At 37.2% G+C, this 27215-nt stretch overlaps 1 protein-coding gene across 12 annotated transcripts in view; it reads left to right on the forward strand.

Moving 5' to 3' along the window:
* Positions 1–892: 892 nt before the first annotated feature.
* CYYR1 (cysteine and tyrosine rich 1) overlaps positions 893–27215 on the forward strand; it is a 105305-nt gene continuing 78982 nt past the window's right edge. For 8 of the 12 annotated variants that reach the window (XM_065541440.2, XM_065541439.2, XM_065541437.2 and 5 more), the window contains exons 1-2: positions 893–1311; positions 7765–7867. In XM_065541440.2, coding sequence (XP_065397512.1) covers positions 897–1311; positions 7765–7867 — 518 coding nt within the window. In that variant the 5' untranslated portion in view covers positions 893–896. Of the gene's footprint in view, positions 1312–3162; positions 3356–7764; positions 7868–10571; positions 10801–27215 lie in introns of those variants that run through there. The other 4 variants (XR_012432080.1, XR_012432081.1, XR_012432082.1 and 1 more) reach the window with 2 other exon arrangements.

Below are 27215 nucleotides of genomic sequence, written 5' to 3' on the forward strand. Positions count from 1 at the left end.
TAATCTAAACTGTTTTAATTATGGTGATATTATATGTAATATCCCATTCATTATTCCCATGCATTACTCTTGTTTTAAATAGATACTCTTACATATTTATTTTCCACATAAACTTTAGAATCAGATTGGTTTGAAAAAAATCATGTTATTTTTTAAATTGAGATCAATTTTATTTCTAAATGTACAGAATAATTTGGGGAATCTTGTCTTTATGCTACTAAAATTTCTTAGTGAAAAAAAGTATCTCTTTACTTATTCACATCTTTGTTTTTTTCTTCATGCATGACATTGAGAACTTTCTAACTGATTTTTGTTTCCAGGAAAGAAAACTATTGGTTTTCTAAACAAGAACTTCATTGTTGATTAACTTTGATTTTCCATGTATACACATATTTCATTTGCTAATGACAATTTAGCTTTCATTTTTTATAAATCTTTTTCTTTCTCTTGTTTAATTGCATAGGTCAGTAACTCCAAAACATTGTCAAAATCATAACGACAATGTGCACTGTTTGTTTGGGTTTTTTTTCCTGAATTTACAGGAAAAAACAATAAACATTTTATCAGCTTTCAGCAGAGATGCCATACACTTTCTGTACTTCCCAATCCTGAGTTTTCGTCGCTGTCACTCTTTGTCCAATACCTTCAGTCCTGAAAATTCCTTCCCTTTGTTTAAAGATAAAAAACAAAGTTGTTCATCCATTGCTTTTAAAGGAAAAACTGTAGTGGAGGGCAGGGCTAAAAAGGAGCAGGTTGAACTCCACAGCAATCGCCAAAGCAAGGGGTTAGAAAAAGTTTCTTGGTCCTCTAGTCACTCTTTAGAAGGAAGAACCCGAGCTTGGGGAGGAGTCGGGGCCACCCCCGCCCCCTGCCCGGAGTCGTTGCCACCCGCGGAGATGAAATGTGAGCCTGGGTGGCCAAGGACGCCGGAGTGGCAGCCTTCCCCGCGCCTGAGCGCAGTGGGGCGAGACAAAGAGACCTGGGCCCCCAGCGCAGCCCGTCTCGGGCCACGCGCGCCCCAGCTCCGCAGAGTCCCGCACTCGCTGGCCCGGGACGCGCCCGGCCCGGGCTCCCTTGGAAGGCTCCCTAGGCAATGGCCGGGTCTCCGCTCCACCCGGCTCTCAGGAGCGCTGCTCTCTCCATCTGATCGTCCTCCATCCTACCCATTCCCTCCGGTTCCGGGCTCTCCCTTCGCTCCAAGCCTATCTCTGGCGCGCAACCTCAGGTCACCGGCTTGGATGGACGCTCCAAGGCTGCCCGTGCGTCCAGGGGTCTTGCTTCCGAAGTTGGTCCTGCTCTTTGTCTACGCAGGTCAGTGACAGAGGGCGGCGGAGAGGGTCAGAGGCTCGGGGCAGGGCTTGGGTCACGATCCGGGCCAAGTTGGGTTGAGCTGGACGGACTGGGACCTTTGCAGAAGGACCTTTGCAGACGCCTCTGCCTTTTCTGCGAAGCGATGGCAGAAACCCGCGCGCTTCCACCCTCACGCGGTTTTTGTTTTGTTCCTTTTACTTTTTGTATTTCTTTTCTTTCCCTTTCCACCTTGGAAATAGCAGTCTCCTGTTTAGGGGATTTGACTCTGGATAGAGTAAACTACATCCAAATAAACTTATCTGGATAGGGTAGGCAGTGGACTCTCCACCTTCTGCTTTCTTAATATTCCTGGTTTTCCCTCTTACGAATAAAAAAAAACTTAGAGCTTTGTTTTTGTTCTTTGGGAGATTTACAAGTGCAGTAGACTGAGCTATAGGATTGAAGTCAAACACAGGTTTTTGAGAAGCTTGAATTCACCCAGGGTCTAATCTGTGTTAGTTGATTTGGTATACACTTGTTTATAAGAGAAGGACATCTCATTTCCCTTCTAATTATTTGTAGTAAGAACTGCTAATAATTAAGCAAAGTGAGTTTTCTTGTTCTGTGATTAATATGGAGCCCCAAATGGCCTTTCATTGGTTATTCAGGTATAAAGTGTCTTACACATGTGGTCTTTGCATTCGTTCATATTCACAAAACAATGCAAGCTAAAAGCAAAGTTCTTTGTACAATGTTTTTGTGTCTCTAACGTCCTGTGACAAAAATCGCAGGCTCATCCATGAGCCTCCAATACTAAATGTATACATAGCACTGAAGTTTACCTTTGATACTCAAAAATATATTGCAACTGAAACGATTTTCTTCAACGTTGGACCTGAGCATTAAAAGAATTGAATTTCTCATTCAACCTTGCTAGAAAAGAGTCACCATAACTTCTGTGGACATTTTCAGTTTGTTTATTGAAATGCAAATTAGTGGCTGTCTAGGAGTTACCCTTTTAAAGATGTTTATGGCAGGAAAAAACGCTGACTTTCTAATATGGAAATTCATAAAAGTAGGATAAGTTCTTTCTATTAAATGAAGAGAATTTCTATTTAATCTGTTTACAACATTTATTTCTTTTATTAAACTTATATAAGGTTTTCAGAATTGGAGGGATTAACAGAGTCAATTGCATTAATACTCGTTTTCTATTGAAAAAATCTCTTTATTAGTTCTTTCAAAGCAATTATGCTTTTCGCCGCCTCTGCTCGACAGTGTTTAATACTTTCACTCACACTTACTCAACCACTCCTTTGAACCACAATTTTGTTTGTTTGTTTATTATATTCCTTCTGGTAAACTGAAAGCTTCTGCTTTACACATCTCCCCCCTCCACCTGTTTCCCCAGTGCAGATGCCCAGCTCCTCAGGGCTCAGGAAATCAGCAAAGCTGGCCAGCAACAAGGGTGGTTAGTTTAGAAAGTTTTCAGTCCATTCATTTCTCTTCTTTGGAATCCCTCTCTTGTAAGCCACAAAGTCGTTGTAAGCCAGTGCTAAGTTGACTTATTATCTTTGCTAAGAAGTGTTTAGCTAATAAGTTCGTTGGTGTCAATTCCTGGATTCTTATTCAGAGGCCTTTTTTTGCTTTTTATATTCATTCAACTATTACTTACTGAGATATGTTGAGCCATAAGAGGTCATGTTCTTATCAGTCTTCTCTGGGAAATATGGTATGATCATAAATTACTTTAAGGTATAAAAGGTTGTGTCATAGGAGAGGTAAAATCATGTGCTATAGATGTTCAAAGAAGAAACCTTATTGCTGGCTTAAAAGAGTAAACTTCATGAGGACAATGTCTATTTTGTTCAGCAAAAAGATCAATCAATATTTGCTCAGGAAAACTGAATTGAGGAAGACTTGAAGGAACTAGACCTTTGAAAAATGGAGACGCCCTGAACCAAACGAGATGGAGTAGGATATAGCAGGATATCGTGGGATCAAAGGCAAAAATCAAGATCTGTACATGCAACAAAGGATATTTCAGTTTGGTTGCAACTAAGAGGTATGGCTGGAAGTAAGGGCGGAGGTTAGATGCTGGAACACCCCAGAAATCGAACGAGTTCATACTATTAAATGAATTGCCAGCTTCATGGGACAAAAATCTATGTAGATGCATTACTCATAATCTAAATTATTTTCCCCAAAGCAAATGCATTAGATTCACATTTTATTTGGCTAAACAAATAAGAACAAAGTTTCTATACCTGAAGCATCATGTTGTACTATAGAGTTACTTTTGGAAGGAGACCCAGTGAAGTGTCAATATTATTGTCTGACTCCCACTGCAGGCTACAAAGACAGGATTTGGTCAAGGTTTTACCTTCCGGGCCTCAGCCAGTAACTTCTGTCCCCTCCCTTTCCTTCCTCTCTTATCTTAGCTATAGTTTGCAAGGGCCATTTCTAAGCAAGCGCTTCAAGCCAGATACTGCTTTTCCTGTTCTGCACTTTCCTTAAGGTGGGAGGCAGGGTGAGTTGGGAGGCACGGGTGAGCTGGGGAACCTTCTTCCAGACCACACCTTTCAGCAAAAAGTCATTGAAGAAAGTTTAAATTGGCTGATTTTCAGGGATACTAACTTGGACATTAGATGTAATATTATTTATCTTCTGAAGACAAATTGGAATGGTCTGTTCTTTCTCCAGTGAGAAAAAGCTCCTGTATGGCACCAACACTGATCTTTGCCAAATTATTCTCAAATATCCCAGAGAAAGCAACTAACACAAAAAAGGCTTTGAGGTGTGGCTGAAATTTCATTTTGGAGAGGCTGTGATTGTAAATGTATTTGCCATCCTGTTAAATCTCCCCTTTTGGGTAGTTTAATTCTGGGAAGTAGACAAGAGCACTGGAAAATGCCATAAAAACAATGACCAATGTGTAACATGATCCAGATGTTTGCTCAGGTATAATCCAGCTGCTTGGCTACAAGATTTTGGGCTTGGTTTCCTGTAACATTGGCTCAAAATGTTTTGATAACACCATGTCTTTATAAGAGTAGTCACCGGAATACAATGGTAGCAATTGAATCTTTGATATTGATGGAGAGTTTAATAAGATGTCACTGTCCTGGACACGGTTCAAAGGGCACCCATGAAGTTACTTACACATTGGTTGTCCTACTCTGACAGAATAGTGGGGACATTAGCTCTTTCACAATCAGAGTGGCTTTTATTTATTTTTTAAATAATTTCAACATCTTTAATTTTAGACTCAGGGAGTACATGTGCAGATTTGTTACATGAGTATATTTTGTGATGCTGAGGTTTGAGGTACAATTGATCCCGTCACCCAGGTATTGAATATAGCACCCAATAGTTCGTTTTTCAACCCCTCCCCACTCCCTTTCCTTCCCGCTCTAGAAGTCCCCAGTGTCTACTGTTGCTATCTTTATGCCCGTGAGTACCCAGGGTTTAGCTCTCACTTGTGAGAACATGCGGTATTTGGTTTTCTGTTCCTGAATTAATTTGCATAGGATGATGGCCTCTAGCTTCATCCATGTTGCTGCAAAGGACATGATTTTAATCTTTTTTTTTCCTGGCTGCATAGTATTCCATGGTGTATATGTACCACATTTTCTTTACTGAGTCCACTATTAGTGAACACTTAGGACGAGTGTCCTTACTATTTCAAATAGTGCTGTGATGAATGTACAAATGCATTTGTCTTTTTGATAGAATGATTTATTTCCCTTTGGATATATACCCCAGCAATGAGATTACTGAGTCAAATGGTAGTTTCGATTTAAGTTCTTTGAGAAATCTCCAAACTGCTTTTCATAGTGGTTGAACTAATTAACATTTCCAGTAACAGTGTATAAGTGTTCCCTTTTCTCCACGGGCTCATCAACATCTGTTGTTTTTTTGACTTTTCAGTAATAGCACTCTATTTTGATTTGCATTTCTCTGATGATTGGTGACTTGTTGAACATTTTTTTGTTGTGTGTGTTGGCTGCTTGTATGTCTTCTTTTGAGAAGTGTCTGGTTCATGTCCTTTGCCCATTTTTTAATGGGATTATTTAGTTTTTGCTTGTTCAATTATTTAAGTTCCTTATAGATTCTGGATATTAGGCTTTTGTCAGATGCATAGCTTACACATATTTTCTCCCATTCTGTAGATTGTTTGCTTACTCTGTTGATAGTTTATTTTGCTGTGCAGAAGCTCTTTAGTTTAATTAAATCCCGCTTGTCAATTGCTTTTGTTGCAATTGCTATTGAGGACTTAGTTATAAATTCCTTCCCAAGGCTGATGTCAGGAATGGTGTTTCCTAGCTTTTCTTCCAGGAGTCTTATAGTTTGAGGTCTTTCATTTAAATCTTTAATCAATTTCAGTTAATTTTTGTATGTGGTAAAAGATAGGGGTCCATTTTCATTCTTCTGTGTATGGCTAATTGGTTATCCAGCACCATTTATTGAATAGGGAGTCCTTTCCCCATTGCTTATTTTTGCTGACTTTGTCAAAGATCAGATGGCTGTACGTGTACGTTGAATGGCTTTTAAGAACATGAAGCAAAACATCCCCACTAAGCCCTTCAGATAACTGACCAGTAATAAATTAGACAGCACTAAAAATGAGAGCTATGGAAATTCACCAAGAAAACTGTAAAATAAATAGCCTTTAAAAGTGTGTTGTACTCTGCAAAAAGCATTTATTGTCAATATATTGGCTTCTCCCTTGTATCTAAATCATTAGATCGTGTTTCTGTTTTCAAATTTTAGAAGTGGACTTAAGTACTTACTGAATCTCACAAAGGTAATTATTTTTCGTTTTCATTCCTTCTTACCACAGTCCAGAGGTAAGCCTCAAGGGTCATGTTTGACTACCTATAATGTAAAAATAAAACTGAGGGGAAGGAAACACGAATTTTTCCATTTGTTCCACAAAAGCCATGCATAATTGTTAACGGTGACTGAACTTTGCTATCTTCTAATCACATCTCTTTGTAAAGTATCATCTTAGCAGATGATACTTTAGCAGAAGTGATTTAAAAGCAACGTAAAATTTCCTTTCTGGATAAATCAGTTACATGGACATGTAGACATAAATATAATATTTTGTACTTTTAATGTTATGGCTTTGATAGGGAAGCAAAAGTTTTATATAATTTATATAATAATTAATATTACCTTCAGGAATTGAGTTGGAAATGGATTATTTTGTGACTCTTAAATGTATAACCTAAATTATCAGACTGTACTTAATGTTTTCCTAATCATGTATCTGAAACTTACATATCCATCATAACTTATATGACTAACTCGGTGACAACCTTAGCTTGTTAAACATAAATCATTTAGGTGGAATAAAGAATACTTAAAAGCTAGAGTAATTTTTATCCAAAATTTTTAGTATAATTTTTCTTGCTGCAAAATATATGGAAAAAATAGTAATTTCTGATCCTTTATTCAGAAAATAACTTTTCCTCCTTCACATAGTACTGTTTTATATCTTACTGATTCCTCAATCTGACATTAAGTAAACTCTTAATTGTTTACAAAATATTGTCTATGGGGATTTCTTCCTATAACCAATCATCTTTTAATCCAAATGAATTTACAGGATGCAGACTCATTGTGTTACCACATGTATGCAAACTGTAATTATACAGGTAAAAAATGGCACAAAAAGGAAAGCATACAATGTAGTATCATGGAAAATATACATCATTTTGAAATTATTCCTTTTTGGTGTTATTCATACCACTAAACCTTCTATTGATTGAGTTCAGTTGAGAATACAAGACCCTAAAGTTAGAAGACCTTTTTTTTTTTTTTTTTTGAGGCAGAGCCTCACTGTGTCGCCCAGGCTGGAGTGCAGTGGCATGATCTCGGCTCATTGTAACCTCCATTTCCTAGGTTCAAGCAATTCTCCTGCCTCAGCCTCCTGAGTAGCTGGGATTACAGGTGTGTACCACCACACCCAGCTACTTTTTGTATTTTTAGTAGACACTGGATTTTACCATGTTGGCCAGGCTGGTCTCGAACTCCTGACCTTAAGTTATCCACCCGCCTCAGCCTCCCAAAGTGCTAGGATTACATGCATGAGCCATTTTGCTTGGCCAAGAAGACTTTATCATTTAAAATTTATTATAAAAACTCTATGGACAAATCCAATGACTGAGTAGTTTAATTGTTCTTTAATTCCTTCCTTCATTATCTCATTCAACTAACCCTGACTAGCAATTATGGTGCTTGGTGTAGAAGATTCAAGAATTGTCTTTGTCTTTACAGGTTAGAGTCTAATGGGGAAGGAAGGCTAATTTAGATCCTTACGAATGTTTTTGAATTCTGAGGACGAAAATGAAGATTTAAAACCACTAAAGAGTGGTCATTGGCTGATTAAGATGTGAAATAGCATAATTTTTCCTGAAACTGTGATTTTACAACTATAACTGCTCACAAATGGTTTTTGTTTTGTAGATGATTGCCTTGCTCAGTGTGGCAAAGATTGCAAATCTTACTGCTGTGATGGAACCACACCCTACTGTTGCTCCTACTACGCTTATATTGGGAATATCCTCTCGTGAGTATCAGTCAAATTTGGCAATACTGATGCTCTTCCTCTTGTCCAGTTGTCCAGTTATGTCTTTTAAAAGTACTAAGTGATAGTTGTGGGCAAGAGATTTCAAGACTGGTTACTGACCTGAAATCTTTACTGGAGATATTAACACATCACTATCTAATGGACTATGTTGTTTGACAAAATATGCAAAATAATATACAAAATAAATTGCCTTCACTATAAAGGAACTAAAAAGAGTTATTCTTTTATTGTTTTATTTTGTGTACTCTAATAATGTTTTACATAGGCATCATTTTATTGATAATTTTGTAACATCGTCAGTGATATGGTTTTGTCTGTTTTATGCAAGTTAAAATTTGTTATTTAATTATAGCCAGTTTATTTTGTCATCATGTATGAATTTAATATACCCAGTAGATGTCAGGAAAAAGAGAGGTTATGAATAAAAAACAGATGAGACATGAAATGTCAGTTCTCACATAATACATATACAGCAACTTCAGGAAACAGGTTTAGAGCCTAGGACAAGCTAGGCACGGGTAATGCAAAGTGATAAACAACAAGGCACAAAAACACAAATGAAATATATACATGTAGACTCTGTGAAGCATTTCCTTGTAACAAATTAGAAATTTATTTTAGAGCCGCTTCTGGACAAAGGGAAATACAGAATCTGGACCTGCCTCCAGGGCTGTATGGCAGGAAAAGTCTGTACTTGTCAGTTCCTCAAGAGAGGAATCCACAACTGAGAAATAAAAGGTTGAGAATTAGGAACATAAGAATTTCTTGAGTCAAAATCCCCATGGCTTTCAGTTAGCAGCAGTGGTTGTGCCTCTGTCTTCCGTTCTTGTTTTTCAAGTCAGGATCATGGTGATTTGGGAAATGTTCTGTTTAACTCATGCCCTACAAAGGCTCAAGTGGAAACGGGAAACATTAGGCGCTAAGTCATATGTGCCAGGCTATTTTAGGGACGTGTCCATTGAGACGGCTTGTTACACATCCTCCATTTCCCGAGAATAGAAAACCTGGCACCACATAAACTTTCTAGAATCAGTGTTGAGGCTGATATTAGAGATAATGACTCTGAGAATACAAAAAAAAAAAAAAATCATACTTCGGGATACTCTTGAACACTATAATAAATGTGAAAGAAATGTCAAGCTATAATAAAAAACCATGTGTGGAATTTAAGCCTTCTTTGAAATGCAAATAAGCTCCAAATAAAATGTTTGAATTTTTCTTCATGGGTGGTTTGGTAGAAAAGAGATTAAGCCCACTTTTTACATTAGAAAACTGTCAGTATGATTTTTTACAGTAACTTATCAGCTCAAATATAAATATATAATGATGTTCCCGGTGGCATATTACTTCACAGTATTTAAAGTAACTTAAAATATATTATTAATATATTTAATTTTTTTTTTTCTCAAACGGTCTCCACATGCTAGATGCTGCTGTCCCAGGTAGAGGTGTGAGTATAGATTTGGAAAATGTGAAGTCAAAGTGATTCTGTGATTCTTTGGTCATCTGGCTCCTGGCCTATTTCTTGATTCACTAACTATATCATGGGGTGTGTTGTGCACTCTTTCTCATTCCATAGCTACCTCCACCCAGGTAAATACATAACTCATAACTACTTATGAATCAGAATATTTTTAAATATTTGAATGTATAGATGTACTTGATATGATTTACATTTGCAATGAAGTTCACGTTTTTATGGTACACGTTCTAAATCTTTAATTTCACCGCTGGTTACAGTGAAGAATTAGTTGAGTTGATACATGTATCTAGGTTATTAGGACCAGGTACTTGTTATGTTTGGGGGGAAAAAATCGTGTTTCAGAAGGGAAAATAAACACAGATGGCATTATATTTCAGGCAGTTATAACTGAACATTCTGTTCAAAATAGAAACCAGTGAGTAAATATCATGCGAAACAATTCTTAGCAAAAAGAAAGGTGGCAGTGGTGGGGGGAGACTTTAAAGCATTTTCCTACTTGATAAAAGGGAATACATTTTCAGGATTTCCAGCTATTGTTTAACATTTGAAAAGAGTTCTTAACTCCACCCAAAGTGCTTTTTTTTTTTTTTTTAATTGGTGGTTGGGGATGCAGGAGATAGGAAAAAAATTAATTCCAAGAATGCTTACAAGGGTTCCTTCATATACTTGTCAAATATTTCTGTTTTGAAACTCACAAATGATGTTTCCTCTTTTTGAAGCATCCAGGCACATTCTTAGTGAAATCATTTTAATAGTCATAACAGAAAGTTAAACCCTCGTGGTTATTAGAAAAGTAATAAGCAAGAAAGCAGTAGCACAATGAAATGTTAGGTAACTTCAATGAAGATTTTTATAATTTGGTTTATATTTTTGTTTGTTTTTAAAATAAAAATGCTTGCTCAGTTTAAAATGAGCTAAAAAGAGAGCAAAACATAATGTGGGCATTTTAGAGTGTTTGTAAATTGGTTGGGTTAGGGCCTCTTGACTTCCCTTGCTGAGGTCTTCCCCTAGTCACCCACTGAAATAATCAATGTTGCTTTTCAGCCTTTAATTCTGCTAACTTCAATTGCCCTTGCTCTTTTGCAAACTAACCATTAAGATTTGTTTATAAAACAGTCACAGGAGCTAATTTAGTTGAAAAGTCTTATTTTACTCAATTTGCTCTCCTTTTTATTTTATTTATTTACTTATTTGAGACAGAGTCTCATTCTGTTGCCCAGACTGGAGTACTGTGGCACAATCTCAGCTCACTGCAGCCTCTGCCTCCTGAGTTCAAGCAATTCTCAGGTCTCAACCTCCCAAGTAGCTGGGATTACAGGCAGGCGCCACCATGCCTGGCTACTTTTTGTATTTACCATGTTGTCCAGGCTGGTGTTGGACTCCTGGCCTCAAGAGATCTGCCCAACTCGGCTTCTCAAAGTGCTGACAGGTAAGAGCCACTGTGCCCCGCCCTCTCATTTTTTTTTTTTTTTTAAGATTCTTTCTATTCTAAATATGAGTTAATTTTGGCAGATAAATTCAGGTGCCCTTTTTCTTTCTTATTTCTGTTAGGAATTTTACGATTTACTTCTGTCTTATGAAAAACTTTAAAAATTGAACTTAAAAGATAGCCTATCTACTTCTGGTCATTATAGTCACAGATACTGACTTCAGTGTAGGAGAGTCCGTATTATTCAGAATTTAAGAATAATTTTTACAGTATTCAGCATGTTTAGTTGAATCGATTATTTATAAATGCACATTGAGTGCCTGTTACCATGGCAGTGCGGGCCTAGGTCCTGGGATCCAAAGATGAAAAAATGATGGACTCTGACTTCCAAGACCTCAAAATCTGATAAGAAAAGAGAGCACAGACAAATAATTCTAATTCAAAGAGCTAGTCTATGAAGTATTATTGGAGGACCGGAAAGCTAAGTCTATGTGTGTGTGTTTGTGTGTGTGTGTTTAGGAGATGATTAGGGAACACATCATCAACATAGAATCTGATCAGAGTTTTGAAGGAAAAGTAGATATTTACATAAATAGTGAAGAAAGGGACATGCTTTCTTGCATACAAAGTCAAAGATACAAGAAAGAAAATGATCCAATTGAGAAAGTCCCTACTGTTCAGTGTGGCTAGAGGGGGAAGGGTAAACTTTGAATATAATGTAGGAATAAGTGGGTCAGGCAAAAGATCCTTTAATAAAGTGCTTTTATTGGTCATGCCTAGCAAAACTAAAATGAAATAATATAGTACTTTTCTGGAAATCAGGTATCTGGTTTTATGTAGAACAGACACGTTCTTAGACATCATTAAGACGATAGACAAAGATGAGAAGGCTCCAAATGAAGCTTCTTTTTATTTATTCCATACATGAAATATTTGGAATGCACACTTTGAGATGTTACACCATTTGAAACCATTTATGACAAACTATGTGACCTTATAATTATTTCTCCATTTAAGAGATTTTTGACCATGAGGGCAACTACCTGAAGAGAGAAGTGTCGGAATCTTTAAAAATGAGAATTGGGCCAATTTGAGAAATAAACAATTTCCCACCAGATTGATTCTCAAACATTTCATTCAGCAACTCTGCTTCATGGAAGACAGATTATTCTGTGATGAATATGGAAAAGGTTGTTTAACTTTTTGCTGCTAATGAAATTTAATTGCCATTCCCCAGAAAGTAGATCCAGCGTAAAAATGTGGTTTATAGAGTCCTCTTTAGAGTTGGTAGAATTCAAGGGAATAGAGGGTGTAATTGAGTGGCTAATTACTGTTATCCAGTGGAACAAGATAAACACAGAACTGAAGTAAAGTTGAGGAAAATGAAGGTATTCTGTTTTGTAAGAGAATAATTGTACAATATCGAATATGAACAAAATATTGACTAGTTTGGACATAGTGAGCTAGATGACAATATATCGCATTTAATTTCCTAACTCAAAAATAGATTTTGCTTTTCCACTTTGCCATTGTAAAATACTGATCCGTCTGTGGATTCTTCAGAGCCCATCTGGCCAACATAAAATCCCCACAGGAAAAAAAAAAAAACCAAGAGGGAGAACTAATAATGGAGATCCTAGTGAGATTAAATTTCTTTTCTTCTCAATGAAATGTGAAAGATGTATTACCCGCAGTTCGGCAAAGAGAGCTAATAAATATTACAACTGTGATTTGAGAGCCATGCTATGCATGAAAGCAAAACTGACTTAAAAGATAAAGGTTTCATATTTTCAAATGGCATTTGAGGTCCTATGATCATTAAGTATCTTAGTGTTCTGGAATAAACAGGTAAGGCTATTCAAACACTGACAAACATAATGCATTTAAAAAGGCCTTTGGCATTGGTAAAAAAAAAAAATCATTTAAATTAATTAAGTTAGAATAATCTTAGTAACTAGATATGAAAAGACCTCTAGAAAGTACATACTGAACAAATCAAAGTTTCTGGGAGCCTTATTTTTGTTTTAATAATGACACAAAGATAAGTAACTAATATGATGTTAAAATAAATATGAACTTGATTTAGAATGTAGAAACAACTTAGGTTTGCTGTAAGAAGGAAGTCAATGACGTTCAAATGTATATTTGCATTCTATGAGTTATTATATTAAAAGAAAATATACATGTGTAGATAACTAAAACTTCTCTCAGTCCAATTTCTATGCTGTTATTATTGTCTTTGTAAATTAAGCCTAATTGTCAGAAACAGAATTGGTTTTGAGGAAGGAAAAATAAAGTTTCTAGAACATGTTTTCCACAATTTATCTTACAGCTATGTACAGTTTTTCATGATCTACATCAGGTGCTGGAGGATATAGCCATGAATCAAACATGAGGTTCCTGCCCTTGAGTTGCTTAGAAGCTACTGAGAAGCATAGACACATCAGCAGATGAACTTGCTGCGGGAAGCACAAAATACAGTGGGATCAGAGACAAGGAGCTTTGATTCCAACTTTAGAGTGCTGGAAAGGTCTCTTAAAGAAGAGTAATTCTAAGATCAGTTTTAAAAGGAAAAGCAATTAAAATCATCACTCAGAGTTAAAATGCTTAGCAAGCTAGGGATATAGAAGAAAAATGTTTAACCTAGTAAATATGTATTTTAAAAACCACCACCCTAAATCAGGCACCATAATCAATGGTATGTTGTTTTAACCCTTACCTTTAAAGGCAAAAATATGACAAACTAGTGCCTTCTACCACTTCTAGTCAGCATTGTACTGGAAGTCCTGGCCAGCGCAATCAGCGAGACACATTTTTAAAAAGGTAATAAAAATTGGAAAGGAAGAAAGTAAATTGCTCTCATTTACAAATGAGATGATTGTCAGTATTCCTCAGACTATAAAACATGGAATTCACCAAAATTGCAGGATATAAGATCAGTGTACAAAAGTGGTTTATTCCTAGATACCATCAACAATCAATAAGAAAATGTAATAGATATGTGCATAAATAAATCTGAAATACAATATTTAAAACAATAATGTATCCAGTAAGAAATCCAGTAATAATATATGCATTTAGTGAGTATTATAACCATGTAAAAATTACAAGGGATAAAGGGAGACCAAATGAAATTAAGAGACATATCAAATTGTGGATGCAAGTATTGTAAAGATGTCAATATTTGAATATGGCAGTTCTTCCTGAACTATCTGTAAATTCAGTGCAATTCCAATCAAAATCCACAAGAACATTTTTTGTTGAATTTGAAAGAATGGGCCTAAAATTTATGTGGGACAGTAAAGGTCGTGGAGAGAGAAGAGAGCTATGAAAAAGACCAAGGTCAGAAGATAATGCCTTACAGACATCAAGATTTATTACAAAGTTATGAAAAACAAATTGTGTGATATTGGTTCACAGATAAACCAAAAGAATGTGGAGCTTAGAAATTGACTGATGTGTATATGGAAACTTGATAGATAACAGAAATGACATTACCAACTAGTGGAGGTGGATAGATTATGTAACAAATGTTGCTAAAACAACTAGCTATCCATATGCATAAATGTTAAATGAGATCAATTCATCACTCCACAATCAAAAATCCACTCTTATCAGACTAAATACATAAAAACAAAAAGCAAACAATTACTTTTTTTTTAATGGGAGGAGAATGGCATTTATGGTATCAGGATAGAAAAGATGTCTAAAATAAAAGATTAAAAAACACAAAAGATCACTAAAAAACACTCAACTGTACACTTAAAATGGTGAGTTTTATGGGGCGTGAATTATATCTTGATTTAAAAAAATTTTAATACAGAGAGCAACAGAATTCCTAGATAAAAATGTAAGGCAAACCCTCACTTGGAGAAGATGTTTGCAATTCGTATGATTCACAAAAGGTTAGTATCCAGAATACCTCAATAAGATAACAGGCAACGTGTGTGTGCACAAAAAAAGTCATAGAGCAGAAAACTGGATGGCCCAGAAACAAGTGAAAGATACTCCACCTGGCTAACTAAAGCAGGAAAAACCAACTTAAGACATTGAAATACCATTTCACACTCATCAGGCTCGCAATACTCTGTAAGTCTGATAGTGCCAAGCAGTGCTGGCAAAGATAAAAGGGCTCTCACGTTGTTGATGGGAGAACATGAACTGCTCCATGTAGAGAGCAATCAGACCCCATGTAGTAAAGCTGAAGATAGATATACTTTAGGATTTAGCAGTAACACCTCTTCAAGATATATTCCCTAGGAAATTTCCAAATCTGCGCAAGGAGGCATTTATACTGTTGGTTGATGTATTATTTAAAAAATAACATTAGAAGCAACCCGCACCTGCATCAGAAGACAGTGGATAGAGTATATTCATGCAAACGATACAGCAATTAAAATAACTCAATTCATATTAACATACCATTAGAGTAAATCTCAAAATTAATAATGCTAGGTGAAGAGCTAACTGAAGAGCAACGTGTGCAACATGATGCTATTTGCATAAAGTTAAACACATAAAATCATTCTGTGTATTATTTATGAAAACAAGCACATGTCGTGAATGTGTAAATGTGTGAGGGAGAGAAGAGTACCCATGAATTTCCCCAGGACTGAGAAGTTTCCAGGGATTCAAGACTTTCAGTACAGCAATCTGGATGGTCTGTGGCAAACTGAGACACATTGGTCACCCTAGGGAGGAGTGTTGGGAAGTGGCTTTCAACTCTGATATCATTGCTTAATCATGGTGGAGTGCATCTGCAATCACAGCTACACAGGAGGCTAAGGTGGGAGGATTGCCTGTGCCCAGGAATTTGAGACCAGCCTGGACAACATAGCAAGACCCTGTCCCTAAAAATTGTTTTAAATTAAATATCTCAAGAAAGTATAATTATTAACATGGGTAGTGGCATATGGGTGTTTTATATTATCTATGATTCTTATATGTTTGAAAATTCTTTTTTTTTTTTTTTTTTTTGAGACGGAGTCTCGCTCTGCCGCCCGGGCTGGAGTGCAGTGGTGCGATCTCAGCTCACTGCAAGCTCCGCCTCCCGAGTTCCCGCCATTCTCCTGCCTCAGCCTCCTGTGTAGCTGGGACTACAGGCGCCCGTCACCTCGCCCGGCTATTTTTTTGTATTTTTTTTTAGTAGAGACGGGATTTCACCGTGTTAGTCAGGATGGTCTCGATCTCCTGACCTCGTGATCCCCCCGTCTTGGCCTCCCGAAATGCTGGGATTACAGGCTTGAGCCTCCGCGCCCAGCCCTGAAAATTCTTTTTTTTTTTTTTTTTTGAGACGGAGTCTCGCTCTGTCGCCCAGACTGGAGTGCAGTGGCGCGATCTCGGCTCACTGCAAGCTCCGCCTCCCGCGTTCACGCCATTCTCCTGCCTCAGCCTCCGGAGTAGCTGGGAGAAAATTCTTATAATTAAAAAAAAGATAATGTAAAAGTTTGATCATAGTTGTAATGGAGTTGCCTAGACACCTTTTTAACATGCCGATTCGGATTTGGTAGGTCTGGATGCGGCCTGAAATTCTGCACTTGTAACCAACTCCCAGGCATTACTGCCACTACCTATCTTCCCAGTACACCTGGAAAGCAAAGGTTGGTGCTATCTGACAGTGTTTTGTGCTACGGGATAAAAGGACAGAAGAGATTAGGACTTGACGACTGATGGGATGTGAGCATAAGGATTGGGGCTAAATAAGAGGAATATGTCTGAATTAATTCTGAAGTTTCTGCTTTGGATAAAAGGCTGGATGGTGTGCTGGGAACTAATGGGGAATATTCAGGAAGGTTCAGAAAGGGGAATGAATTCTACTTTTAGTACATTAAACAAGGAAAAGCCTACAGGGTATGAACCAAACTCAGTGAGCTTCAGATGGTGGAATGTTCCATTCTGAAGTTCAGTGGAGAGCATGAAGCATCACATATAGGTCTGGGAGTAAAAGGCCTGGAGATACTGGGGTTGAAAGGTGTGTGGGAATGAATGAGATATTCTGAAGAGAGGTATAAAAAATAGAACAGCAAGCCAACAACGGCGCCTCAGGGAAATTCGGGAATACACTGAGATTTCTCCCCTCTTTACATTCGGATGCTATTTTAGCCCTTTTTACCTCTGTCAAAACTGACCTGTCCTTCTCTAATCAACCTGAATACACTCCTTGTGGTGGTGGGAACAATGAATGCCTTTATTTTCTTCTATTTGCTTGTTATGTTTTATGTTATATAAAATGTAGGATTTGTGATATTTCAGTTCATTCTGAATTGAATATGTTACCATAACAAAGCAGTCTATGTGAGCGTCCATTTTTATTGACTTGGATTGTGTCCAAATCAGATTACCTCATATCTGTTCATATAATCTAGGTTTAGGAGCTGCCTTAATTAGACAGAAATCACAGTTGGATATTGTAAAAGAAAGTGTGTTTGGTGGCAGCAGGAATTGTTGGAAGAAAAAGAGCTACCATTTATTTAATGCGCTCTCTGTCACCGATGCTTAAAACATATAAGTTAATTAACCTTCAGAATAGTCCTTGTGACCTACGTATTATTCCTGTCTGTTCAGATGAGGAGGATGGAGGCTCAGAGTAAAGTCATTTCATATAGCTACTGTGTAAAGGGCTGGCATTTAAAATGAGACATACTTGACCTGTTTCTGCTACTCCTCACTGGTTCCTGAAGATCTGAAGAAGGTTTCAAGATGCAATGAGTGAAAATGATTCATTGCTATCCTTATGAAGACCTAAACACTATATTTTGGAGGGAACCTCTTCTTACCCACTATATCTGGATTTGAGTCCCTGTTGTACGCTGCTGTAGCATTATCCCTTCTCTATCTGATATGGTTTGGATTTGGTCGAATTGTAATCCCCAGTGTTGTAGGACGGGCCTGGTGGGAGGTGAATGGGTCATAGGCGTGGATTTCTCCCTTGCTGTTCTTGTGGCAGTGAGTGAGTCCTCACGAGATCTGGTTGTTTAAAAGTGTGTAGCCCTTCCGCCTTCACTCTCTTTCCTGCTCCAGCCATGTGAGGACGTGCCTGATTCCCCTTCACCTTCTGCCATGATTGAAAGTTTTCTCAGGTCTCCCCATTCATGCTACCTGTACAGCCTGTGGAACCATGAGTCAATTAAGCCTCTTTTCTTTGTAAATGACCCAGTCTCAGGTATTTCTTCCTAGCAGTGTGAAGACAGACTAACACACTCTCCTGTTACTATTTATCAGTTTATTTATGTTCTTTAATTATCTGTCTGCCCTTCCACACCCCAGACCTAAGAGGACATGAAGCCAGTTTGCCAACTCACTATCGAAGCCACAGGGCCTAATAGATTGAAGGATCCAGAATAGATTATTTAAACGCAGATCAATTCTTCATTTAAACATGAAAAACTTGACATTTCGTGGGTTCTAAATTAATATGCATCATCTGGAAAAATATTTGCTTAGCAAAATCAAACCATCATTTGAATGTGTTATTGGTTTCAAAGAATATCTTTTCATGGAATACAGATTAGGTGTCATTACAGAGTAAAAGGAATAATAGAATCAATTGTCACTTTCTAATCACACTGTTTATGATAAATTATAATCAGATGATGGAGACTAGAACTGAAAAGCCAATTTGATTATAATAATTTAACCTCCTGTCATGTTTCTGGGTTGAATGTGCTCCATCAATTAAGTAGTATGATCTGCCAGCCTATGACTATTAAGACAACAGGCTCCTGTGCAACTCACCTTCATAATTTTTGGAGATAAAATGTTTTATGGATAAAATTGAGGAGGGAAGAACTACATACACCCAGTGATTTTTACTCCATTATATTGGAAGAATTCTGATGGGCAGCTGCAACCCAGAACACAATATCTCCCAGCTGTCTCCCCACTGCAAAATGTTAGGATGTACACACCCATAACTAATGAAAATTTCAGAGGGTGATGATAACCTTATAAAGTGTAATAGGATTCCATCTGAAAGTGCTGTGGGTGAAAGCCTCAGCTATTTAGCCGGTAGTAACTCTGTGACTGAGAAACAAAGAGAATTTTTAATTTTAATATTCATGATTACAGAAAGGAGAGGAAGAAAAAGACCCTACAGGTAATAAAAAAATTTTTATGCCTTTGCACAAATCTGACAAAAATAGAGAAAAACATGACAAATTACTTTAAACATATGTCCTTATAAATTCACACTGTCAAAAACATCAGCAAAACTATATCTCTCTATGCTGCATTTTGCAAAAAATAAGAGCTACCTGTGGTTGCAAATAGCCAACTCTACTGTGTGGATACGACATTTTTTTTTTTTAACAAACATCAGGCATAATGTAGGATCAGCCTCTGAAGTATTACACATAGAAATATATTAGAATTTAAGTTTATCAAATAAATGCTGAAAACTCTACTTGGAGGTTGCAGTCTCAAGTAATATTCATTCTTACATTAAGTAAATAGACCCTCGTGGCCTTTGCCAAGTAGAATTAAACAGGAAACAATGCTTTGTAATTCTATTCTTGATTAACAGTAGTTTTAGTGATAGGAAGTTGTAGGAGAAAGACCACAAATGTTTGGATTCAGAAAAATCGGGCTTGGGTTCCTGATGCTGTCTGAACTTAGATCTCCTAATATCACCAAGCTTCAGTTTGTTCAGGTGTAAAGAGGGAATAGTAACTTGCCCCTCTGACATATATATTCATACAAAGAAGCACTTAGAAGGGCTTTACAAATTTTTCCTGTCATTAATGAAAACACTGGGCTTTGAAAACATCTAGGTTTTAAGCCGGGCATGGAAAATGCATGCCTGTCATCCCAGCTACTTGGAAGGTTGAGGTGGGAAGACTGTTTGAGTCCAGGAGTCTGAGTCCAGTTTGAGCAACATAGTGATCAAAAAGAATCATAATAATTTAAAAAATTAAATAAATAAAACGTGTTGGGGAGAAAAATGGCTTCTGCAAGGTCATTTGGAAAGTCTGTGACTGAGCTGCAGAGTGTCACTTCTGGTGACAGGCTCTCTCTCTGGCTCTCTGGACTTCATCAACAGGAGAGTACCACCTGCCTCTCCCCAGGAGAGCACTCTTGGGCTTGAGTGAAATAAATGGTGCCCTTAATCAAATGTGATTGGAGGCTGATAACTGCAAAGGCAGCTAATTAAGTACAGTGTCCTGCTGCCCAGTGGTTGCTGAAGGCATAATACTGCCTGAAAAGTACATTAGATACATGTACATTAGATACACAAGTCTACCATGTTACCCTAGGCTGGCTTGTGAATTAGAGGGAGAAACCCACTCAGAAACTAGGAAATCAAATCTGAATAAAAATATATAAACCTGATTTATAGAAAAAAATACATATATAATATCAAAAATCAGTGGGTAATGATTTGCTTTAAAAAATGATTCATTAAAGAATTCCATTGGCTCATCTCCATTGATATGTCAATAATTAATGCACACAATGGTGTTCTAACTGCCGGCTCTTTTGGCAGAGTGATCATAGTGCTGTATAGATTGAGTGTTCTTTGTATGTAACAGTTGAGAATTTCCCTGATTAAGCTCTTTTAAAAATTATGTTAATCAGCAGTTCTCTCCATTTAAGTCAAGACTTATAAGACTTAAAAGAACAAAAAGCGCAGCAAGTTGCCTCCGATGATACTGTGCACAGCCTACATTTGGAACAATCTCCAGATTGAATGTATTTTCAGTGGAAGCAAATAAATGCCAGGTGCCATGCCAAATAAAAAGTCATTGATCATCGCGAGGATCAGCTGAGGTCTATCAATTCTAAGATGAGTTTCTTTTTATTCAGCCTGTTGGCTTTACACCGCCAGCTTAATATACATGTTATATATTTTGTTTAGTGTTTGTGGTAAAATAGCTTTTGTCTCATTATATTTAGTTGAGAGAGTTGGTTCCAGTTCTGAGTAAGATGAAGAAAACAAGCTCCACGCTCTGCCTCCCACTGAGCTCACCTGTGGAGCGTGGACAGAATGCATGAAGCAGCTACTTCAGGACTGTGGAAAGTAAATACTACCAGGTGGATTGGGGAACCAGACCAAAATTTGAAATACTGCCCAACTAGCCATAAGTTTACCAGTTGTTTCCCTCTGTTACCCAACTCTGGACTACACACAGACCAAAACATAGAAGTAGGCTTCAGGACATGGACAAACAGAGCTGCCGGAGAAGCCCTCTAGTTCTAAGTAAGCAAGCATAATGCGGACAGCGTTTAGCATCTGTGCCATCAGAATCCCAGAAGAAAGGAGAAAAAGTGTGGAGCTAAAAAAATCCCAAGTTTGGTGAAAGACATAAATTACAGATCTAAGAAGCTGAGGAAATTCCAAACTGGATAAACTCAATTAAATTCACACCCAGATACATCATAATCAAATTGGTTAAAAGCTAAAGAAAAAAAAAAATTGGAAGCAGCTAGAGAAAGACAATACATTACCTATAGGGGAGCTGTGATTTGAATGACTTCATTTTCTTACCAGAAACCTTAGAGGCAAGCAAAGTGGCATATTTTTTTAAGTGCCAAAAGAATAGAATTGTCAACCTCTATATCCAGTAAAAAATATTATCCAAGAATAGAGATAAAATAAAGAGGTTCTTAAATTAAGAAAACTTAAGAAAATATTAATCCAGCAGACCTGATGTAAAAGTATTTCAGAAGGAAAGCAAATGATACCGGAGAAAACTTGGAATATCATAAAGGAAAAAGAAGAGTAAAAAATCAAAGTCCTGCCCAACTAGCAATACTAGTTGGTAAATACGGTAGGCTGTTTTTCTCCTCTTGAGTTTGTTAAAATGCAATCGACTATTTAATGTGAAAACATATGATATGTATGATAGCACATTCAATAGTTTAGATGTAATAATTAACATGACTAGCATAGGAGGGGAAAGGTTAATGGATCAATAAGATGATAAGGTTTCTATATTCCAACAAAAGTGATATAAAATTGATTCTAGGTGATGGTGAAGAGTTAAGTATATATCCTGTAATCCCTAGAGCACCCACTAAAAAGAACGATGAAAAACTACAGAGTAATATAGTCAAAATCATAGTAGATAAATTAAAATAGATACTAATAAATAATCTTATAACTGAAAAGAAGGCAGAAAAGGGGAGTCAAAGGAATGAAAAACAGAGGGAACAAACAGAAAGCAAATCATAAAATGATATACCTAAATTCAAACATACCAATAGTTACATTAATGGTCTAAACATTCCAGTAAAAACAGCAAATGGATTTTGTTTTGAACTTACTCAAATATATGTCATTCATTTCAATTTTACTGAAATAGGTAAGTTAAGTAAAAGGATGGAAAAAGATATACCATGAAAATATTAACCAAAAGAAAGCTGGAGTGGCGGACAAAGTACAGTTATACCTTGCAGACACTGTGGGTTCCATTCTGGACCACCAAAATAAGGCATATATGACAACAAAGTGAATGTTTTGGTTTCTTGGTACATATAAAAGTTGTTTATACTGTAGTCTATTAAGGGCACAGTAGCATTACACCCAAAAAACAATGTACATACCTTAATTTTAAAACAGCTTGTTGCCAAAATTTGCTCAAAATCATCTGAGCCTTCAGCAAGTTGTTGTAATTTTTTGCTGGAAGAGGGTCTTGCTTTGATGCTGGTGGCTGCTGAATGATCAAGGTGGTGGCTGCTGAAAATTGGGGTGGCTGTGGAAGTTCTTAAAAATAAGACAGGCCGGGCGCGGTGGCTCACGCCTGTAATCCCAGCACTTGGGGAAGCCGAGGCGGGTGGATCACGAGGTCAGGAGACTGAGACCATCCTGGCTAACACGGTGAAATCCCGTCTGTACTAAAAATACAAAAAATTAGCCGGGCGTGGTGACGGCGCCTGTGGTCCCAGCTACTCGGGAGGTTGAGGCAGGAGAATGGCGGGAACCCGGGAGGCGGAGCTTGCAGTGAGCGGAGATCGCGCCACTGCACGTCAGCGTGGGCGACAGAGCGAGACTCCGCCTCAAAAAAAAAAAAAAAAAAAAAAAAGGCAACAATGAAGTCTGCTACATCAGTTGACTCCTCCTTTCATGAAAGATTTCTCGACAGCGTGCAAAGCTCTTTGGTAGCATTTGACCCAGGGTAGAACTTCTTTCAAAATTGGAGTCAATCCTTCTAAATCCTACTGCTGCTTTATCAACTAAGTGTACGTAATATTCTAAATCCTTTGCTGTCATTTCCACAGTGTTCACAGCATTTTCACCGGGAGTAGATTCCATCTCCCAAAACCACTTTTTTGCTAATCCATAAGAATTAACTCCTGATCTATTCAAGTTTTGTCATGAGACTGAAGCAATTCAGTCACATCTTCAGGCTATACCTGCAGTTACTTCCTCTACCAAAGTCTTGAACCCATCCAAGTCATCCGTGAGGGCTGGAATAAATTTCTTTCAAACTTCTATTAATGTTGATCATTTAACCTCCTGCCGTGAATCACAAATGTTCTTAGTGACATCTAGAATGGCGAATCTTTTCTAGGTTTTCGATTTACTTTGCCCAGGTCCATCACAGGAATAACTATGTGTGGCAGCTATAGCCTTATAAAATTTATTTCTTAAATAATAAGACGCAAAAGTCAAAATGACTCTGTGATCCATGGAGTACAGAATGGAGGTTGTGTTAGCAGGCATGAACACAGCGTTAATCTCCTTGAACATCTCCATCAGCACTCTTGGGTGACCAGGTCCATTGTCAAAGAGCAGTAATATTTTGAAAAGTATCTTTTTTCCTGAGCAGTAGTTCTCAGTAGTAGGCTTCAAATATTCAGTAAATGATATTGTAAACAGACATGCCGCCATATGGGCTTTGTTGGGCATAGGCAGAGTAGATTTAGCACAGTTCCTAAGGATCCTTAAGTTTTCAGAATGTTCAGTAAGCTCTGGCTTCAACTTCAAGTCAGCAGCTGCATTAGTCTCTGACAAGACAGTCACCCTGTCCTTTGAAGCTTTGAAGCCAGACATTGACTTTTCTCTGTAGCTATGGAAGTCCTGGATGGTGCCTTCTTCCAACAGAACTCTGTTTCATCCACACTGAAAATATGTTGTTTAATGTAGCCACCATTATCAATGACCTGAGTTAGATCTTATGGAAAACTTGCCACAGCTTCTGCATCAGCATTTGCTGCTTCACATTGTACGTTTATTTGTGGAGATGGCTTCTTTCCTTAAACCTCATGAACCAACTCTTCTAGCATTTAACTTTCCTTCTGCAGTTTCCTTACCTCTCTCAGCCTTCACAAACTTGAAGAGAGTTAAAGCCTTGCTCTGGATTAGGCTTTGACTTAAGGGCATGTCGTGGCTGGTTTGATCTTCTATCCAGATCACTTTTGCTTTCTTATCACTCATGTGTTCACTGGAGCAGCACTTTTAATTTCCTTCGAGAACTTTCCCTTTGCTTGCACAACTTGGCTCCCTGGTGCAGGAGTCAGCTTTTGGCCTGTCTCAGCTTTCAACTTGCCTTCCTCACTAAGCTTAATCATTTCTAGCTTTTGATTTAAAATGAGAAACATTTTACACTTCCTTTCATTTTAACACTTAGAGGCCATTGTAGAGTTATTAATTGGCCTAATTTCAATATTTTTGTGTTTCAGGGAAGAGGGAGGCCTGAGGGGAGAGAGAAAGTTTGGGAACGGCTGGTCAATGGAGCAGTCAGAACACACACAACATTTATCAATTAAGTTCACCATCTACACAGGTGCAATTTGTGGTGCCTGAAAATAATTACAATAGTAGTATCATCAAAGATCACTGATCACAATCACCATCACAGTTATAATGAAAAAGACATAGTGAAAAAGAGATATAATGAAAAACTTTGAAATATTGTGAAAATTACCAAAATGTGACACAGAAACACAAAGTGAGCATATGCTATTGGAAAAATTGTGCCAATAGACTTGCTCAATGAAGGGTTGCCACAGACCTTCAATTTATAAATAACATAATATATGTGAGACTCAATAAAGAAAATACAGTAAAACGAGGTATGCCTGTAGTTTCTTGAAACTCACCTGACAAGGGAAAATGAACTATCTGTTTATATTGACTTATATAGAAGGTAAAATGAAGTTATTTGCATTTTTTTCTTATTCTTTTTAAATTTTATTTATGAGGCATGTCAGTGGATTACAAATAATACCATGGAAGTTTAGATTCAATTTACTGTAATTCCAAATCATTTAAAAGCCTGACAGTCCCTGGCATTTCGTACATGTATAAACACCTCAATTCGGATTTGAGATCTTTTCTGTAGTGCATCAGATACCCATTGCAGCCTCGGTAGAAATATTAATTTAACGTACAGCTTACAGAATATGCCCTGTAGGTGACATGACATGAAAACAAAGACACAGAAATAGAAAATTAAGAATGTTGATCATTAAATTTTGTGATGAAAATGACTAAAATAATTCATTTTAAATTAGGGTTATTAAGAGAAATGTACAGTCCGATGAGGTATGGGAAAGCATTTGGGAAGGGAAAAGAATGTAATATTAAAATGAACACTCTTTAATCACTGGCAGGCTTCCCAACCATATTCATACGTTTTAAAAAATTCATTAAACTCTTTGGAAGAAAGATCCTGGCTCTTTCCTTCTAGTCTAAATATTTATGAGAAGGGAGTGCTCCCATAGAACTACAGAACTCCACAATTTATTGTTTTCTGGGTACAGGAAGAAAGTAGTACATGAGAGAGAAGGGCTTATCCTGGAACGATTTATCCTAAGCCAGTAAAACCTGCTCTATTTTTCAGATTATGCCTGTAGGAAGACTAACCCTTATGTGTTTCAATTAGTCAATGGTCTGATTTAAAGATCTGTAAAACTTGTAGTTTTTTTTTTTTTTTCCTTTACTGCATCATTTGTTTCAAACAACACTTTTAAGCCTACATATGCACACAAGGAACAAAAACATATTTATCATATGTATTCCTGTCCTAAATCACATTCAAGCTTTAAATGCCTTGCAGTTATAAACACTATACCTTAATTATGCCTATTCAGTGAAAAGTAGAGATTTCAAAGAATTTAAATTAGTTTAAATTAGAGTTTCTCAAACTTTAGTATGCACTAAAATCACCTAGGAGTGCTTTCTAAAAATAACACTTTTCCAGAATCTAATCTAGAAATTCAGATCCACTGGGTAGAAAATTAGGGTAGAAAATCTATATTATTATTAATTCTCCTTCACTAGGAGATTCTGTAACAAATGGCCCTAGACCACACTGGTCTAAATAGCCCATACCAGCTGGGCTCGGTGGCACATGCCTGTAATCCAAGCACTTTGGGATGCTGAGATGGGAGGATAGCTAGAGGCTAGAAGTTTTTAAGACCAACCTGGACAACATAGCAAGACTTCATCTCTATGAAAAATGAGAAAATTAGCCAGATGTGATGACACACTAATCTCAGCTACCCAGGAGGCTGAGACAGGAGAATTGCTTGAGCCCAGGAGTTCGAGGCTGTAATGAGCCATGCTTATGCCACTGCACTGCATCCTGGGCACAGAGCACAACCCTGTCTCTTAAAAATAATAATCGTTAGACAAATAAATAAATCTTACCAAAAAACGTTTCGTTGTCTACTCCTATTATCCTATGTAATTATCAATTAAGGGATTTAATCAAACCATCATTTCATAAACTATAACTTCTTCACACTTATATAGAGCTACATAAAGGGTTATTTTAAATTACCATGGTAAACATATTCAGAAGTATTACAAGTAAAATGCTATAAAATTCGTTTTTGTTTGATCAAAGTGATTGAATAGCTAACAGAGACCCATGGGTTCTCGGTAAGACCCCAAACAAATTTATAAAGCTTTGCCTCTGCCAAAAGCAAGTGATAAAATAGCGTAATGGAATAGATGTAAAATAGTGATAATAGTAGAATCTGCCCATAGGTTGCTACAAGGGTTAAATGAATTAATACTTATGAACCACCTAGAACATCAGCTGGTACTCAGTAATGTTTAGCTGCCTTCTACTCTTCTCTAATGTATGCTTCCATTACTCATACACGATGGGTAAACCAGGGAATGGTATTAGTATAACAGGGAAGTTGTATTGGTTGAAAACGAGTTTTCCTTGGCAATGGGAGCCAAAAAAAAAAAAAAAAAAAAAAGGAGAAATAGAATTACAACTTTCAGCAGAAAGGGACAAAACCCTTAACCTGAATGCTGCTCTAGGTGCCAAGCAAAAGTTTTTCCTTTGCCCTCTGAAGGTTCGTTGAAAATCATCTGACAAAAGTCACGTTAATAGGTGGCATACAAAATTATTAATGCGAATGGGAGAGAATCATAGGGTGATTGCCCCACCACACATTGGGGTACGAATGGCTATGTACCCTTATTTTCAGGGAAAGGGAGATGGGGAAGTGTGGAT

The sequence above is a fragment of the Macaca fascicularis genome, chromosome 3 (assembly GCF_037993035.2).
Source record: "Macaca fascicularis isolate 582-1 chromosome 3, T2T-MFA8v1.1".
Taxonomy (NCBI): Eukaryota; Metazoa; Chordata; class Mammalia; order Primates; family Cercopithecidae; genus Macaca; species Macaca fascicularis.